This window comes from Adiantum capillus-veneris, chromosome 20 (genome assembly GCF_014529385.1).
Source record: "Adiantum capillus-veneris isolate H3 chromosome 20, ASM1452938v2, whole genome shotgun sequence".
Taxonomy (NCBI): domain Eukaryota; kingdom Viridiplantae; phylum Streptophyta; class Polypodiopsida; order Polypodiales; family Pteridaceae; genus Adiantum; species Adiantum capillus-veneris.
This window is the reverse complement of record NC_140950.1, coordinates 19,406,704-19,426,131: the sequence shown is the minus strand read 5'-3', so window position 1 is coordinate 19,426,131 and position 19,428 is coordinate 19,406,704. Positions and strand designations below refer to the sequence as shown.

At 41.2% G+C, this 19,428-nt stretch overlaps 1 protein-coding gene across 1 annotated transcript; it reads right to left on the bottom strand.

Annotated features, from left to right (window-relative positions):
• Positions 1 to 16,083: 16,083 nt before the first annotated feature.
• LOC147432197 (uncharacterized) lies at positions 16,084 to 17,649 on the bottom strand. Its single transcript, XM_086491534.1, has 2 exons — positions 16,770 to 17,649; positions 16,084 to 16,616 (listed from the first exon to the last, which is right to left on the bottom strand). Exons 1-2 carry the CDS (start codon positions 17,097 to 17,099, stop codon positions 16,290 to 16,292), a joined length of 657 nt encoding a protein of 218 aa, XP_086347660.1. The 5' UTR covers positions 17,100 to 17,649; the 3' UTR covers positions 16,084 to 16,289.
• Between the last annotated feature and the right edge of the window lie 1,779 nt (positions 17,650 to 19,428).

Genomic DNA, 19,428 nt, shown 5'->3' with positions numbered 1-19,428 from the left:
TATCTTTGATAATTACTTTTACCATGAATGAGAACTTTGTGGTCTTTATTTTGTATATTGATACTTACTTTTACCATGAATGAGATCTTTGTGGTCTTTATTTCGTATATTTACACGTGCGATGTGTTTTTCTAGATCCTCCATTGTGGAGGGGTCTTGCACATGCTGAGGATATTGTTGGTATTATCAAAGATTTTGAGATCCTTCGGTGCGTATAGCTTGAACTTGAATCCATCTGACGCTAAATGTGTTGTTACTTTTTATGCCTGAATGGTTGGTTGTTATCTTCATTCCAGGCTTCAATATTATTGCAGACATTCTGTCTTGGCATTATATGAAGCACAATATTTTAGAAGTGTTGTAGGTTATTATCATATAGAGTTTGATATAAATGATATGTGAATCACTGTACGAGAGTTAGGTATGCAACGACCTCTCAATTGCAACTTTTTGTACGGTCCCTATGGAGTGAATGAATAGATGTTTAGAATCTATTCTTTGGGTGACGCACCTCGACGCCTCGGTCACAGTGTTCGACGTGTTGGACCTTGGATCTTGAGAGTTCCAAGTAGAGTGTGTCGTAGGCTCAACTTCTTTAGCTGATCTAACACTTTGATCCATTGTCTAAGAATTCTAAGAACCATATTTTTTTACTTATTGTTGGCTTATTGAAGTGGGTTTTTATCTACTACATAGGTTAATGAGAGAGAGAGAGAGAGAGAGAGAGAGAGAGAGAGAGAGCTTTGCTAATTGCTAATGTAGGTTAACATGGGTCATGATGTATTGGCTATTCTCCAAATACATATAAAGATGATGATCTATTTGAAAGTTAAGGAAGAGTACATTTGTTAAGGAAATGGTACATGGTGTTGGTGGCATCATTGGGTGTATTCATATGCAGATGGGTGGTATGGAAATTGTGGACACTTAAGCATTTCACTATGCAAAGTGTCACAAATATTGAGCAAAATAAAATTGATGAGAGTCCTACAAGAACTACATATGATTGATATTTATTATGTCAATGTTTGTGGTTGTGATATTCAGTTGCAAAAGATATATCACAATCATAAATCTTATATTTCAGATGAAGAGTTTCAAGTTTTGAAATTGTGAAGTTTATCAATGGGATATATTGGAGTGGTCCTCAACCGTCCAATTATAGAGTAGAATATGAGTCGTTGTTGTAAACAAAAACATTGAGGTTGTTGTAAAGATTTTGACCTTATGGATCTCTTGACATTTTTTGGCAATGCAGCTCTATTTTGGCATGGCAATTAGTGATTGAAGTGTTCGTATTGCACTTATAGTTTTTTTAAGTGTTTAAGTGCACTTTTAACAAGTGGCCATGTTGATCATCTGTGTGTGTGTGTGTATGCGGAAGGGAGAAGAAGAAGAGAAAGATACAAAAAGGTTAAATGTAACAGGAGTAGTCTAAAGGGGCCAAAGACAAAGTGAGACAAAAACTTGCATTTGGATTATGAATGCTATGCTATGTAGATATATATATTCCATAGCCTTTTTGGCAATGATATAACTTTTGAAAAGTTTGAAATCTCTCTCTTTATTGATGTGTTTTTGTGTACTCTCTCTCTCTCTCTCTCATTGAAGGTAGAGGGAGAAAAGACAATCTGTATGAAATGTTTGCAAGCATAAGTCAAAACACGACACAAATGCACATAATATTCTCCCTCCCCTCCCCTCCTCTCTCTCTCTCTCTCTCTCTCTCTCTCTCTCTCTCTCTCTCTCTCTCTCTCTCTCTCTCTCGCACCCAACATGGAGTAACCGGGATCTAACAGCATGTAAACAAATATCATTAATTAATTTAATTTGTGTCATAGTAAGAGCAAGCAAGACCCGCCGATAGCGGGTCGCGCAAGCTAGTTTTCCATATATTTCACTAAGCATGTTGAAGAGTGGCCTTGAAAATTGTAGGCTTCAAAAGCAACATAGGATCTCTCAATCATACATGTTCTTCTCTCTATCTAACCCTGTCTGAAATCTATCTCCAAGTTTTATGAGTTCTCTATCCATTTGGTCACCTCTTAGTGATCAAACTGTGGTTTTCCTTTTTGAATTATAATGCATGTGTCTATGGTAATTGCATCCGTAGAGATGTTGGGAGCTTGTTGGCCCACTTTAGAGTAATAGGTTGAAATGAAGACTCTCAAAATAGATATGCAAGGTCTCTTGGGACTATTTCTATGGTGCTAACGTCATCTCCTCGTGAGCTTGAGACTTTCTTCATGAGGTAAAAGTTATCAAACCCAATACAACATTTAGATTTGTTGGATTGCTCCACCGGTTTTAAGTTCAACCCCAAGTGGCAGGATGTATAGAATACCCAGGTGTGGTAGCTTATTGTCAAGAATAGGAGCTTGATTATTGCAATGCACTCTTGAGTATCCATAGTTGAATTGCACTACCCTACCATTAGATAGTTTTTTCAATTCAATACTACCATAGATAGGATGCTCAAAATCTCTTCCCATCTTAGGGTCCTTGAATTTTTACCCAATTGTAGTACATTGTACATCTATTTTGAATATTCAAGTACCCTCTTTAAGAAAATATTGAGTTCAAGGCCCATTCAATAGATACTCAAGGCCTCTTGCTTTAATACCATGCTCTCTTGGGATTGCCTTTTGAGTATTATGCCTTGAGTACTACTCAAAGATATCAAAGTTATGCTAGGATTGCTCAATGCATTTACATTAGGCTCAAGATCTTTTAAAACCATTTCTATGACATTAAATCTATGCCTATGTAAGTTTATATATATGTTTTAGAGTTTAATTGCGCAAGGACTCGAACACCCTAAGTGAGCTTGTAAGGTTTGCTCTCATAAGCATTGTTCATATAACGTTTTATTTTAATTCATCTCCCTCTCTCTCTCTCTCTCTCTCTCTCTCTCTCTCTCTCTCTCTCTCTCTCAAGCTGTGTGGGGTCTTGTTTCTTTGTGGAGTCTTTTGGATGTAGCCTGGTAGCCTCATTGTGTACAATGTGTGGGTGTTCATCTCCCTCTCTATACCTATCTTTATGGTCACATGCTCATCTTTATGTCTGTGTGTGTATCTTTATGAAATCTTTTTAAATTAGGTTAATTTACCAAAAAGCAATTCATGTCATTGTTGTGTGTGTGTGTGTGTGTGTGTGTGTGTGTGTGTGTGTGTGTGTGTATCTTTATGGTCACATGGATCTACTCTTTGAGCAAATCATCATAACATTTCATTTCATTGTCATCTCCATCTCTATACCTATCTTTATGGTGACATGGATCTACTCTTTTGAGCACACCACCATAACATTTCATTCATTGTCACCTTTAAATGTGAGTGTGTATCTTTATGAAATATTTTTATATTATTAGCAGTTCATGTCATTGTTATCTCTATGTGTGTGTGTGTGTGTGTGTGTGTTTCTTTATGAAATCTCTTTGATTTGGCTAATTTACCATAGCATCTCTCTCTCTCTCTCTCTCTCTCTCTCTCTCTCTCTCTCTCTACCCCCCCTTTTTTTTCCTTGTTTTTGGTATTTTTCTTATTTCTATATGTTTGTAAGTGTATCTTTAAAACTAAATATTCTTCTTTCTATGTGTGTGTGTGTGTGTGTATCTTTACGAATAGCAATTCATGTCATTGCCATCTCTCTCTCTCTCTCTCTCTCTCTCTCTCTCTTACAGGTTATTTTGGCAATAGGAAGACATTACGATAACACTTCATCACCCTCTATCTCTCAGGTCTACTCTCTCTCTCTCTCTCTCTCTCTCTCTCTCTCTCTCTACCCCTTTTTTTCTTATTGTTTTTTGTCTTTTATTTCTTTCTATGTGTGTGTGTGTGAGTGTATCTTTAAATTTAATTTAAGAGAATTAATAAATTGAAAAATCTTCTTTCTATGTGTGTCTGTGAACATTTCATCACCCTCTCTCTTTCAAGTCTACTCTCTCTCTCTCTCTCTCTCTCTCTCTCTCTCTCTCTCTCCTCTACCCCCTTGTTTTTTCATTGTTTTTTGTCTTTTTTTTCTTTCTATTTGTGTGTATCTTTAAATCTTTAAATGATTGAATGAAAACAATAATCAAATAAACAAATTAAATAATTGAAATGAATCTAGATCTAAAATAAAAAATCAAACATAATTTTTAAAAAATTACCCCGTTGAGCTACTTCACGCACACCGTCAACTATTACGGCCCCACTTGAATTGGCTTGCGCACTTGCCGCCTACGACAAAAAGAGAATGCTAAGTGTAGATTGTCGATAGAGCATGCCATTGAACAAAAAAACATTACATAACTTACCTTGCTTCACAAACACCTCAATAACGGTCGATGCACTCACTTCGATTTGCGTGCGAGTGGAGCTGCCTACAACAACATAAATTTCATTTCATGGTATCTCTCTCTCTCATAGGAGATGTTTATAATTTTTCATCTCTCTCTCTCTCTCTCTCTCTCTCTCTCTCTCTCTCTCTCTCACACACACACACACACACACACACACACACACACACAAAAGATGTTAATTCATTTCATTCTCTCTCAAAAGAGAAGAAGCAAAAGAAAACGTTAGTATAACATTTCATTTCTTTCATTCTCTCTCTTTGTAGAACGTGCAACACACACACACACGCGCGTTCTGCAGGAAGTTGCTACAATCTCTCTCTCTCTCTCTCTCTCTCTCTCTCTCTCTCTCTCTCTCTCTCTCTCTCTCTCTCTCTCTCTCTCTCTCTCTCTCTCTCTCTCACACACACACACACACACACACATGCGCGTGCTACAGATGCTTCTAGCATGCGCTGCGAGCTGGTGGTTTCCATGAACGGTACGCCGTCATTCCTCTCTTTGTAGAACGTGGACGTGCAACACACACACACACACACACACACACACACACACACACACACACACACACACACACACACACACAAGCACATGAGGGCTTCTTCACGTTACGCTTGACAGGAAGCGATTGGGAATCTGCATAGAGAAGCCTCATAGTTCGATACACACAGCACACACAATTAGCAAGAGAGGGAGGAGTTTTCCTGGGCTACATTTTACAGCTCCGTTCTTAAGGCGGGCATGCACACGCGCTCTTGGTAAGAGACACACGCGCACGCCCATGTTAGCCTGCACACAAACGGCCTCCACATACAGTGAATACAGCACAACCTCCACACAAATGGACAGCTCAAAGCCTGCACACATACTGTGAATACAGTCTCCACACATGCATAATCTAGGAGCTGCAGGCCAAGCAGTGGACATCGCTACAGAGAGAAAGAGAGAGAGTGTGTGTTGTCAACGTCGCTACAGAGACCGTGCAGCACGGGTGATGGAGACAATGGCAATGGCGATAGCTCACCTGAGAAGACGCTGCTCGTAGCTCTCTCTCTCTCTCTCTCTCTCTCTCTCTCTCTCTCTCTCTCTCTCTCTCTCTCTCTCTCTCTCACACACACACACACACACACACAGCTCGTAGTGGATTGACGCTCTTCTCAGGTATCTCAGGTATGTATAAACGGCCAGCTCAAAGCCTCAAATTCCCTTGGCAGCGGGGCGGGAGCGGGGCCATCCCAAATTCCTTGGCAGCGAGTCAATAAATCTTGCCAGCGAGCTGCAAATGCATAGCTGCCCGCGCCCTGCTTTCATTCAAAGATTTCCTACAACGTAAAGCTCTTTTTTTTTAAAAGCTTTTTAGCTAATTTCCTACGTCCTTTTCTACTTTGTCTCATATGTTGACACATGGCAGAGGTACTTTGCCGCTATAGTATGTTAGTTAGATATATATCTGTGTGAATATATAATATATACTAGTGTGACCAGCGGCTTCGCCGCCTCTTTCTCTCTCTCTCTCTCTCAGCGGCAGGTTGCAGTGCGCACACCTCCGGAGCTGGCCGGTTGAAGCTGCTCACGACACGTGGCGGGGGGGGGGGGGGCGGAATCCCCTCCCCTTTTATCTATTAGTATATATATATATATAGATAGAGAGAGAGAGAGAGAGAGAGAGAGAGAGAGAGAGAGAGAGAGTCGTCCCCTCCCGCTTCTTCTTCCTCCTGTCTCCCGCAACCCTCATAGCTTTGTAGCACTGTTTGTTGGCCCTGACAACTCGTGTAGCACTTCACGTTCTCTTTTGCATTTCGTTCGACGAAACATCCCTAGCCCCACATGTATCAAGCACTGTCGAAAATGTTGCCGCACTACAATTCCCTCTCCAACTTCACCTGCAACATCTCTGTAGCTCATGCTCTCCTCCATCTAGCAACCCATACCGTTTGAGTTGAAGGGATCGTAGTCAATGCATCCCTGATCGTCTACAACATCTCTGTAGCTCATGATCTCCGCTCTACTAGAAGCCCATGCCATTTGAGTTAAATGGCATGCTCGTAGTCGCTACAGCCTTTCTTGTAGCCAACGAAGCACTCTTTTTTGTTTGAGTGGTTGAGGGAGATAGGAATCTATATGTTACTTGCACGAGAGAGAGAGAGAGAGAGAGAGAGAGAGAGAGAGAGAGAGAGAGAGAGAGAGAGAGAGAGAGAGAGAGAGAGAGAGAGAGAGAGAGAGAAAAAGAGACTCTTTCCGTTTCAAGATGCAGGGCAGGGATTCTGGTGGCTATGGCGATGTGTAGGAGCCGCAATAGTCTCAGGAGCCTCAAGAAACCTGCTGGATCAGTAGGTTACTGCCCTAGGGAAAGGACGAATATGCTTGCTAAACACCTTGAACTTCGATGTCTACCTCAATGGTTTCCTGCCTCTTTCTTCTTATCCAACAACTCTTCGCACAGTTTCGTGTGAGCCCAGGCCATGGAGAGAGTCGGCTTGCGCTTCTCCTCCAGTGTCTGCAGCTGCTCATCGTAGCGCCTAGTATCCTTTGATGTGGTGCTCGGCAGAGACTCGATTATGCATTCGACTCTCTCAGATTTTTGAGGAATGCAATTTCCTTCCTGCATAATGGATAAAATTTCCCGCATAATGGATTTTTGAGGAATGCAATTTCCTTCCCGCATAATGGATAAACAATCACCCTCCATGTCTCTTGCAAGATCAAAGATTAGTACCTAGGTTCTACTCTGTGTCCATTGCCGACAAGATTTGTGCAAAATCAAGTGAACTGTCAAAGATGCATGTGGTGCTGCATGTGTGCATTTTAGTAGTAATACATAAGTATGCACTTATGGGGTTGAAGTGTCGACACTTAGCAGTAACACTCTCACAAGGTGCTTGATTCTTATACGGATTTTACTTACATCTGAAATTTCTTTGTACCTTCTGTAGATTCAAGGAGATTTTGGGAAAGATTAGCTCCACACACACACACACACACACACACACACACACACACACACACACACAGAGAGAGAGAGACAGAGAGAGAGAGAGAGACATGGGCTTCAACCCACCCAGCCATGGTTGTCCACAATAGTTAGAGTTGGTCGTGAATTGGTGGCGGGTTGGTTACAGGTGTTGGCCTTGTTAGAGCAGGATGAAGTCCTCGACATCAAAATCCAAGCCCAATTCAATGTAAGATCGTGTGTGTGTGCGTGCGTGCACGCGAGAGAGAGAGAGAGAGAGAGAGAGAGAGAGAGAGAGAGAGAGAGAGAGAGAGAGAGTCAGTCAATCTTGGGCTGATTGGTGGCCTATGGGCAAGAAACAAAGAGAGAGAGGGATCACTATCAGCGAGTGTTTTTGTAGCGAATGGTGCCAAGGGCTAGAGCATCGCTCAAGGACAAAGGGGAGGCTAGAGTAAACAACAAGCATTCATGGAATTGTTGTGTCGTGGATGCTAATGTGAGGTGGAAAACAAGCAATACTCTGTTACGTGCATGTGATGTCATGGTTGAGGAAATTGTATAAGACTGCCTAGCATGCCATCCAAAGCCTTGCCACAGAGAAACCTAGAGCCGTTTAGTCATCAAAAAAGCCTTTCTTAATTATGTAAACCACATTAATTAAACCCAAGCATAAAACAAAATAAGGTGCAGTAAACCTTAGGTAATTAAAATCCGGCAGTTGACCAACAGTACCTACTCGGCACTTAATGTGCGCCCCTCTTTTTGTCGACAATATCTAAGTTAGCCCTTAACTATGTTTAAGTTTGCAAGCGGCAAGGGTTTAACCCTCCAATCCTCACTCATCTGCTCAAGCCAAATGACTTTCATGCCCAAAGTCAAAACAAATCAAGCAAAAAATTATGTCGACACCTTTTTTAAAAAAACAAAAAAAACCAAAGCCCAGTATTGCATCGTCTAAAAAGACCAGAGAAACACGTAAGTGAATGGACCAGCTTGTTTTATTGCTCATGGCTGATAAATCTCAAGGCACGCCATCTCTCTTAATTTGATTTATAAAATTTTCCTACAAACCATATAAAACTAGAACGTCTGGTGCAAAGACCAGTATAATAATAATTTTATAGAATGCGGACTTGAGAAGCACCATCTTTTTCTACGAGCTCCATGGTTTAGAAAGTAGGCAAGCCTCCAAGAAAGCCCTCAAATCTCTCTTTATTCCAACACAAACACCACACAAAAGACTAAGTGAGGGGCTCAGGGCGATCCTCACCTTATATAGTCCTCCATCAGTGGAAGAAGTGATGATGCACACCTGCATATTTGAATTCTGCTCGGCTTTCAAAGCGTCTGGCTACAAACGGTAGCCACCATGGCCCTATGGAGGATAGAGTGGGAGAGAAGAGAGGAAAAACATCATCATCATGCAACATGCAATTGCACAGAGATCATTTGGCAGTAAGGTCGTGAGGTAGAGAATGTAAGCGACAAGCGTGAACTTCCTACTCGATGTGCACACAGTCATTTAACTCGGTATCCAGAAATGCCCGCCAATTACTCTTAATCTGGGGTAGTGTCCCATAATTCATGCGCCCTATAAAGGGTAAAGTACCATATATGTTTGAGAGGCCAAAAATGTATCGAAGTGGTGCTTGAGGGACTAGTCCGGGGGGGGGGGTTTGTTTTGAGGGGTTGTGGGGGTTTTTTTATTATTTAAAAATAGTCCTAAACCAAACTTGATATAGAGTCGGCTTTTGTACTAGGTTAAATGTTAGCTATATAAGTACTTAGGTATGTGTGTGTATGTGTGTGTGTGTGTGTATAGGTGCTTTACTTATATGATAAAACATAATGAACTTTTAAGTTCAAAAAATAGTTGGATTTAAACAAGTGACAATGATTAGTACAAAACAACTTAGCCTTAGAATTATTTTTGTACATTGCTATAAAAATGAGGTCTCATTCTACTCTAGAAGTACAATAGCTGATCTAAAAAGTATGTTTTAAGAAGTGGTAAGAGCTTGTGGTGTCAAGGACTGACATTTGCTTCAAGCCACAAAAAATCCAAAAAAGGATAATTCTTCACCTGCATCCATTCAAACAATACAACAGATATGTTAGCTTTGAATGTGTTTTACAGGTGTCAATAGACTATACCACTTGTTATCCATTTCCAAAATAACTTTTTTAACTTAAAACAAATGTCCAAAGAGCTCATGTAATCCAGATTTATTTTATGAGTATTTTTTCTTTTGTTTTAAGGAGATAATTATAAATATGGTTTTTATATAGCCCCAAATTTTTTAAATAGACCTTAAATAAATATTATTATACGTATCATTTTGATCAGAAGACTATCACCCCTTCTGATCCAAGTGTCTTAATACCCATATCGGCACAAAAGAATCAGCCCTTCAGGAACCTTGCAGAAAGTGTCCATTTTTTTAACTCGGTCGAGGAAGTTTGAAAAAACCATTAAAAGTGACCTAATCTTCGGCATTGGATACTAATTAAGATATATCTTTGCATGGTTTAGTCATTAGACTTAGCCTAATTAAATCAAGTAAAAAATTGAATTGTAAAAGCCCCTCAATTTGGGTCAGAGATATCCCATCATACCTTGGCTTATATCCATAAGTATTATACCAAATGTAGAGATTTTACTTTTCCTATTCTACTCAGCCGTAAACAGCAAAGTGGCATAAGCCATTGAACACAAACCAAAGGCTAGATACCCGACACCCTTTGGGGCAAGGAACACCACCATTCCTTACATAGTACTGCAACGATGTCCCTGCAAGTGCTATGGGCAAACAATAACAACCTTAGACATCACAACCTCCCCCCATTTTTTATCATTAAATTGTAACCGCAATAAATTACAAGTCTTTTACCCAGTATTATGTCAAAGGACCCAAATGGTACAAATTTTATAGGTCTGGTCACTTTGTTCATGAAAAAAATACCATTAATCCAAACCCTACGATCGTAGTTTCCAGTCACCGATTGCTATGAATACCAAGGAATATCAACACCTTAACAACCTTAAGATGGTGCAGAATACTGTAAAGAATGTAGTAGTAAAAAACAAATTTCTCATCCTTAGTACCAACCTGTGAAGCCTCCTTATGTTTAACCATTTCCATAGTCACACAGTAAGCAAATGTTCAGGCCCTCAAAAAACTCTCTTTCACATACACACATAGAAAATGCAAGAGCCAAGGCTAAGTGAGGGACATAAAGCAACCCTCACCTGGTTTTAAATACCCAGTTTCTAAGAGCCACAATCTAAGCGAATTGTCTTTGATTTGTCATCATCACAAGAAGTATACTATCTAGCAGCAGTCATCATGGTTAATCCAATAGTGGGGGGCAGGGGGGGGGGAAGGGGTTGTTAGGTTAGCGATAGCCTCCAATTTTATCATAAAAAAGGCTAGAAAATGCAAGTTAATGAAGGCATGTCATTATTTTTACAAGTACTTGTTGGCATCTATGCATATGCCGCACCTTGTTGCTAAAGAATTTTGCACCATATTATTTGTGAATGCTCTTGGCTATTTTAGCGAGCTTGCCATCCAATTGCATCCAATGCCAAAGCATAAAAATCTCTCTAGTTTTAAAAAGTCAAGCCATAAGCCTTCTATACACATTTGAAAGCCTAAGCCTAAGGTTGTAACTCTTTTAATTTTTGGAATCAAATAAAGAAAAGGGGAAGTTTGAGTGGTCGTCTGATTGTCTGATTCAGGAGGTTGAGGGAAGTTGCAACCAACTTTTTCTTTATCTTCCTCTCACGGTTTATTTCATCATCAAAAGGCTAAAAGATGCGTGTTTATTTTTCCATTTGATAATTTTTGCCTTTGTTTATTGGCATCTATGCTTGTGGGTAACCTTGTTGCTATACAATTTGTATCCATTATTCATTGTAAAGTTTTTGTCTTTCAGCGGTCCGCAATTGTAAAGCCAAAGCATGGAAACTCTCTCTTGTGTTGAAAATTCAAGCCATAGATTATATACACACAAATAAATTCTTAAGCCTAAGATTAAAAAATGTATTACTTTTCAAGTTTTGAATAAAGAAAGGGAAAAAAAGATGAGGTCGTGTGATTTGGATAAAGAAAGGGAAAAAAAGATGAGGTCGTGTGATTTGGAGAGTTATGCTTCCTATATTTACTCAAACACTACATATTTCTAACTCTCTTGGTTGGCACAACTCTCTTGCTTTCTTTTTTGCTTCTTTATGTGCGAATACTTCCTATCTATGGAGGGAGAGAGTGAAGATGAAGAGGAGGATGACATTCTTGTGTATCTGTTGTGTTCCCTAGTATATGTTTTCTTTGTGTGTGCATGGCTATGGCCGTTCTTGAGAGAAGAGAGAGAAGGTGTGTGACAATGTGTATGTGCTTCTTGAGAGTTTCAGAGGGAGAATTCTTGTAGTTTGTGGCTCTGGAGCACTCTAATGCATACATTTCGCATGCTTCAACCCGGTCTTGTGTTCCTTTGTGTGCTTGGAAGGTATTTGTTGAGTTAGGTGTGTCTGAAGTGAACGAAAACAGAGAGCAAAGATGCGGGGAGTGGGGAGTGATGAGATTGTAAACGCGGCATAGAGTGGGGAGTAATGCCAGAGTAAATGTGATATAATTCCCAAGCAAGGGTTAGCTAGAAAAAGAATCACACTTCGATAAAGGGGGGGGGGATAAGCCCCAAAGGCAACCACCAACTAAAGTAGTGTATCCCACGTAGGGTGGACAGATCAATGTTGTTTGATATTTTAGGGAAAAGTTTTAGAACATCAATAGGCTTGTTGTATTTGTACTTAAATGTGTGTGTGTGTGTGTGTGTGTACCCCCCCTGTCCCAAGCCCTATACACAATGGGTCGATAGTAGGTCCATTGTGCATGGACCTACTACCTAATTAGAGAGATGATGTTAGAGCAGCTTTCATAACAACCAAAAAGAAATGCAAGGCTTAGCCAATTGTAGATTATTCCTACAAGATGCAAAAGATTATTTAAGGCTTGAACTAATCGCATTGTACATTGTTACACTTGTGCCATGAGATATATAGCACTCGAAACAATGGTAAAAATACCCAGTTGTTATAATATGAACACTACAAACAGTAACATACAAAAGCCTCAATTGAAATCCTTCAAAAACACACACTGAAATAAACAAATACATAAAAGCCATGGTCAAGTAATTGAATACAAGAGAAGAATGGCTAGAATGGATCATCATCTGGACATACAAATAAACAAATACATAAAAGCCATGGTCAAGTAATTGAATACAAGAGAAGAATGGCTAGAACGGATCATCGTCCGGACATATTGGGTCGATTGGACCTTCATTAATTAATTTGCAAGCCCGATTCGTTTGGAATCACGAATTCAGAAGGAAAAGTGACCCACCATGTCACAGGCCATGGTCACCCCTGCACCATCCAATCTCTGATGGCCATGGACGCTCGCCTGCATCGTGATGCTGTCTGCCTTCTCCAAGGCCAGAGCAAAGCGGAGCCTGACTCGACGCATCTCCTGCCATCCCTTCCTTGCTTGACTTGACGCATCTCCTGCCTGCGCATCTGCCAGCGTTGCCTCTGTCTGACCTCATCAGTATGTCGCCTGCCCCTGGCCCCTCATGGGAAAAACGGCGCATCTCCTGCCTGACTCGGCGCATCTCCTGCCATGAGATTCAGTGCGCCATGGCAAGCGCCATTGCGACACAGTCGATACAGAGGATCGCAAAACTACCTTGCCTCTGACGGCCAAAAAATCATGTTCGATCGTGACAGATGCCATCTCTCTCTCTCTCTCTCTCTACACGTGCCCTACCCTCGATTTTCTCATCCAACCTTCTAAACAAGCATCTTCACAAATTCTAACTAATTCAGGTGCTTCGAAAGATTTGGGAGACATACTGACTAGAACGGATCATCATCTAAATGACAACCTAAATCCTTTTTGTTGTTCGAAGATATAATGTCTACAACTATTAATGTGAACGTGCCTTTTGCAATAAAAATTACTATCTAATCACTCGATTTAATAGTATTTGATCATCACATGTACATGCTTACAATTCCAACAAACAAGTTCCATGCATAACCACCAAAGTAGATTATGTCTTCCAACCTCTCCCAAAACATGCATCTTGGTTAGCCTTCACACTATCAAGTGAAAGTTGCAATCATCTCAAAGTCTTGCTCGGCCTTGACTTTTCATGCCACATTAGATTTGCCTACAAGCATGATGTAAAAGCTTATTCTCAAGTAGTGATTGAGAAAAATTGCGATTGACAAATCACAATTAAAGCCACTCCAATGATAGATCTAATCACTGCAAGTTCAAACCTATGAATAAGTCTGCATAACCAAAGCAAGCTAGTACAGAAAAACTCCTCTCTGGAGAGGCTTGCATGAAGCGAAGCTGCTAAGACCTTGGTCATCTCCAAGTTCCTGATGGGGCCAGGAGCTTCAGATGCTGCAAACGAAAACATGACAAGGGTATGCGCAGCCGACTATCCTGCTTGGGCTATCGCGGTGCAAAAGAGAAATACCCGAATCATAGCAACATTGGCAGCACTTCCATGATAGCAACATCAGCAAGGAATAGAGGACAAAATGAGTCAGGTCGACCAAAAACGCACTCACTCAAAAGCTCTCTATTGCTCAAAAAATGTCATTGTTATCATCTTTGATCCCTTAAAACTTGTCAACAGAGTCTTACCTCCTACATTTGGAAGTTGATAAGCCTTAACTTTCCTATGAGCAAATGCCACATAGAGATGGTCTGAAAGGGAATACAAATATATGGTCCCCGATAGCAAGCCAAAAAAGTCACATAGAACAAGAGTAACATAATATAGAGGAGTTTACACATTGCACTATTTTTCAAGCAAAACAAACAAGAATGAAAGGAATAAACATCGTCACTACCTAACCATTTGAGAAGCTGCCCCTCAAATTATTAATATTCTTCCCTAAGGCCTCCCAACCACCTAAAATTTTTCATCGAGTGTGCCCTCAATCACCCCTCTACTCAAAGAAAAGCTATGGACTACTCACCCTCCCATCATCTCCATTTACACTCTTCGTTGGCTCTCTCACCTACTCTTCTACTCGTCATCCCTCATCTCCCCCCCGCCCCGCTCCCAACTCAACGTCCACTTTTGACGCGTTCTCAACTACCTACCTTTCCCTTTCCCTTGACCTCCCGCATCTCCCCCTTCCAACTCTGCTCCTACTCTTGACGCGCTCTCAGCTACTATCTTTTTCTTATATGGGTGCGCAACACGACCTCCATAGCTTGCATGCCTTTTTTGTTTGGAAAAGTAGGAAGATATATTAAAATAGGAATGAAATGCATGCCTTTTTAGCCTATATTGCAAAGCCCTCATCCTAGCTCTATCGCATGCGAGCAACAGATGGATCCTTCAAGAGATTCACCACTACTGACAACATTTGTGTGTGTGTGTGTGTGAGAGAGAGAGAGAGAGAGAGAGAGAGAGAGGACTGACAACATCTGAAGAGATAGAGAGAGAGAGAGAGACCCCTCTAATTTGAGAAAGAACTTAATTTTCTTTCACTTTTTGACTCGAGGAATCCCAGTTGTTGTTATGCACCCTCACCAAAGGTGGAGGTGCTCTATTGAGAGAAGAACAGAGTGCTCATTTCATGAAGCTCTAAAAAGTCCAAAACTCACGGAAACCTAAGATAAGTTGTAAAGCACTAACTCTTGTCAAAACCCACAAAAACCAAGTTTGGAATCTTGATCAAGTAATATTGTTGTAAAGGAGGAGCACAAGTAAAATTTTGTAGCTAATTCGCATCCCATCCTAAATGAGAGCAATAAACATGCCATTTGACACCAACAATGTGGTCATTGAAACATGCAAAGTGATGTTTTATCTCCCGTCAAGCGATCGGAAGTTCCTTACCTTCTAAACTTACATAGGCCCACAGATGGCTTAGAGGCTTTTAAAGCTTTTGTGGCACTGTATTGGGTAAAATATTACTCAAAGCACCCATTTTAACTTGCCTAACTAGTGATTTAAGGATCCAAACAAGATATCAGACTTAATGCAGTCTTTAGAAACTTGGGCATCCGTTTGAGACATTAGTTGCCAAGATCGAGACATTAGAATCAACAAATACAGAGTAACCCGGGAGTGCAATAGAGCAAACCATCAATCCAAAGAGCAAAGCTGAGAAAACAAAAGCAAAACAAACACCATCTAAGAAATAACTTGCAAGTGAGTGGCATCTCCAACAATGCTCTCACAATAGTTCAATGAAGGCACACATTAACAAACATCTCCAAGCATGCTCCACATTTCAAGAAACTTATGGCTCCTATATCTCAGATGCTACAACTGTAAATATAAGAAAAGGTTGTGCAATGATTTGTGCTGCAATGCAAGAGGCTTTTCACCTTTAAATTTTTTTTTGTCAGCCCTGAAAGGGAACAATATGATGTGGAGAATGACGGATGTATTGATTGCTTGGTAGTGAAAGTGAAAAACCGTAAAGAGGTTTCTGAGATTAATGATATTGTGGAAAGGATGTGTCAATATAAGCTTAAAGTGTCAGCAAATGAGATTGTTCCAGATGTAATGATAGTTCTACATGTGGGTGTAGATGTTACAAAAGGAACAGAGAAGGAAACAATGAAACACAATCAAAGACAGAGTAGGAGGGGGAGTTCAAGCAGGTCCACAGGTTTAATGCTAGGTTTAATGCTAGGTGATGTTTTTGTTGTTAATATCATATCAAGGCCCTTCACAACAAAAACATCACCTAGCATTAAACCTGTGGACCTGCTTGAACTCCCCCTTCTACTCTGTCTTTGATTGTGTTTCATTGTTTGAGGATATACGTGTGACCGTAAAGGAATTGTTATGCCAAATGCCAGATCCAATTTCCATCATGCGTGAAGATATTAAAGCAATGATGGCTTCTGCAAAACTGACAGACGCAGACTTATAGAGAGAAACAGAAGTATTTTATCTGTCAAGGCCCTTCACATGATATCTATCAAGGCCCTTCACAACAAAAACATCACCTAACATTAAACCTGTGGACCTGCTTGAACTCCCCCTCCTACTCTGTCTTTGATTGTGTTTCAACGTTTCCTTCTCTGTTCTTTTTGTACCATCTACAACCACACGTAGAAGCATCATTACATCTGGAACAATCTCATCTGCTGACACTTTAACCTTATATTGACACATCTCGTCCACAGTATCCCTAATCCCAGAAACCTCTTTACGGTTTTTCACTTTCACTACCAAGCAACCAATATATCCGCCATTCTCCACATCATATTGTCCCTGTCATCAAGGCTGACAAAAAAAAATTTAAAGGTGAAAAGCCTCCTGCATTGTAGCACAAATCATTGCACAACCTTTCCTTATATAGTTCCTGGCATCTGTTATAGAAGGCTTTCCGAAGAAGCGGTGGAAAGCATTGAAGAATATTTTTACCTCCATCAAGTGCTTTAAGTTACAAGGAAGCACCGTAAAGTCGGGCAATAAGACAGCTAGGAAATCCTTCAAGTACACAGGTGTAGTACAACTCTGTCCTTGTTGCAGATTATCCATGGCATCTATCAATAAGATCCTTACTACTAACTCCCCTCTTTCACCAGCTGATGCAATGCCTTTAAGCAACAACGAGTTTAATTGCCGTAGTTGTTTACACAGCAGCTGTCTCGCTCCCCTCAAAACAGATGCGGCTGCTTCATTTAACGCAGGCTCCGGTGGAGAGGTACAGAGTACATCCCTCCATGGTGAGACGCGCAAGCATACACTCATGTATGAAGCCACGTCCTGTGCAGCTTGAGATCGAGGACGATGTCAACTCCTATGCGGCGGCCCAACATCACTAATGACATGTATGGCTTTTCTGATAGCTGGCGATCCTCATCCGAATCCTTCAAATGTCTCCCCCACAAAGTTTGAGCACTGCAAACTGCAAAATCTCTGTCACCCAATCACTTTGATGAAACTTCTTGGCGGCCCAAAGTGGCCTGCCCTGTCTCAACCTAAACCTCCGGGGAGGAAAAAACCCTCTATAGACGTGGAGAGCGGGGCTGCACCCTGAGTGATCTACAGCCATCAGGCTGAAATAAAACACCAGTACTTGATTTGGCGCCAAAGCAATGTCTCTGGAGTTGCCCCAACCACTGGATTGTATGATTGAAGTGCATTTGGTCTCTGACGAAACAGTCGATGCACCCTAGAAGATAAGAAAGTATTCTGCCCCCAGGATCTTGGTATTCGGCAGCAAACTCTGATCTCAGCATTACCTACCACAGCCGACTGGCCAACAACCACAGCCGGCTGGCCTGGTTTTCCAACTGGTCCTTAGCTGCCTTTTCCAACCAGTTGTTCATGAAAATCAAGCGTTGGTTAGCTTGGAACTTATGGGCGGGCTCCATGTGGCTTCGTATAGCCATAACTAGAGTGCTTCGTTAGCTATGTTCCATCGAATTGAGATCGAACAAAATATTGGAAAGTGAGAGAGAGAGAGAGAGAGAGAGAGAGAGAGAGTGTTAGATTTTTTTATCTGAGAGTGTTTGGGATACCGATCGTCGCGGTTTAGTGATGTACTTCCGCATAAATTGGTTATCGATTGTAGTGCTTCAGAGGGGTACCTCGCCAAAAACCACAAGGAGTGTTAAGAGTTTTGTCAACCTCAATGTTCATGATTATAGAAGATGTCAATGTTATTAATTGTTTGTTGTTCCATTTTTATGTTTAAAAAAAAAGAAAACATGCAAGTCTCCTTGCATGAGGGAGTTTGCACAGTCCTCCCCAATTTTATAATACGAGAGAACGTGCCATTCCCACGGCAGCGTGCAATTTTTAGTGTGTTCAATAACTGCATTTTCAGTGTCAAAAATCAGAAAATGATAATGCTTACTCACCGCGCGATTGAATGTCTATCGCCAATGACTTCCTTGCATCAACGATGTTGGGCATCTCTTGCACTTAACCCGTTGCAAGAGACGACATCCCAGAGGCTGCATTCTGCCTTGGCTTTAGCTATAAAGAGCCCTGCATCTCCCTGCAAGCTTGTAAAAATAGCCAAGAGTCCACGCTTCGGCCCTTCTCCCTGTGCGTATCGCTGTCCTAGGTGCATCGACAAAACGATGGAGCCCGTGTGAAAGTCTGCCACGTTGGCCCGCCCTTGCTGGGCATATCCTCCTATAAGTGCAGCCCAAGAAACTACATTTGGGGAGAAACCCTCCCTCCGCATTCGTTGAAAACACCCCTTAACTTCCTGGCCCTGCCCCTGTCGGGCATATACTATAATCAGTGCAATTAAGAGACTTCATTTTAGACAGAAAGCTGGTCAAGAACTTGTTGTGCTTTCAAAAGTACACCACACTTGGCATACATGTCAAGCAAAGCCTTGCCAAGCACGACATATTTTAGTAATAGCCACTGCCTAACAATCTCATCATGACTCTGCTTGCTCATGATAGCGTTTTGCATAATGCCACATGCCTTCAAAACACAAGCATAGGTGACCGCATCCAGAGAGAAGCACTTTGCATCCGATAAAAACAGCGAAGCACTTCCTGGCCCTGAACTTGTTGGGCGTATCCTGCAATCAATGCATTCCAAGAGACTGCATCCCGAACATAAAGCTCGTCAAGAACTTGTTGTGCTTTGGAAAGTACACTACACTTGGCATACATGTCAACCAAAGCATTACCAAGCACGACAGTTTTTTGCAACAGCCCCCGACTAACAAGCTCATCATGAATTTGTTTTCCTGTGTCGACATCTTTCAAAATGCCATATGCCTTCAAAATGCAAGCATATGTCGGGAATATCCTGCAATAAGTGCAGTCCAACCGACGACATCACTGACTGGAAGCTCATCAACAACTTGTTGTGCCCTGAGAAGTGAACCGCACTTAATATACATACTGGCCAACAAGCTCTGTGACCTGCAAACTGCGTGTGGAGAAGATCGGGTAACTTTTGACGACATAGTTTTTAAGGGATGTTATTGCACAGCGAGGTTTGTTGACGAACTTTCAAGTAGGTAATCTTCATCCTCTTTCTCGATGAGAAGAGAAGGCAGGAGGACTAAGGGGGTGATGCCGGTGTCAGGGAGGCCAACGATGAC

What these genes read in the sequence shown, in the direction of transcription:
- LOC147432197 (XM_086491534.1), bottom strand. Translation starts at nt 17,099, where the DNA reads ATGAGTGTATGCTTGCGCGTCTCACCATGGAGGGATGTACTCTGTACC. An exon ending in ACTTAAAGCACTTGATGGAG is followed by an intron (nt 16,617 to 16,769) that starts GTAAAAATATTC and finishes CCTTGATGACAG; the next exon opens with GGACAATATGATGTGGAGAA.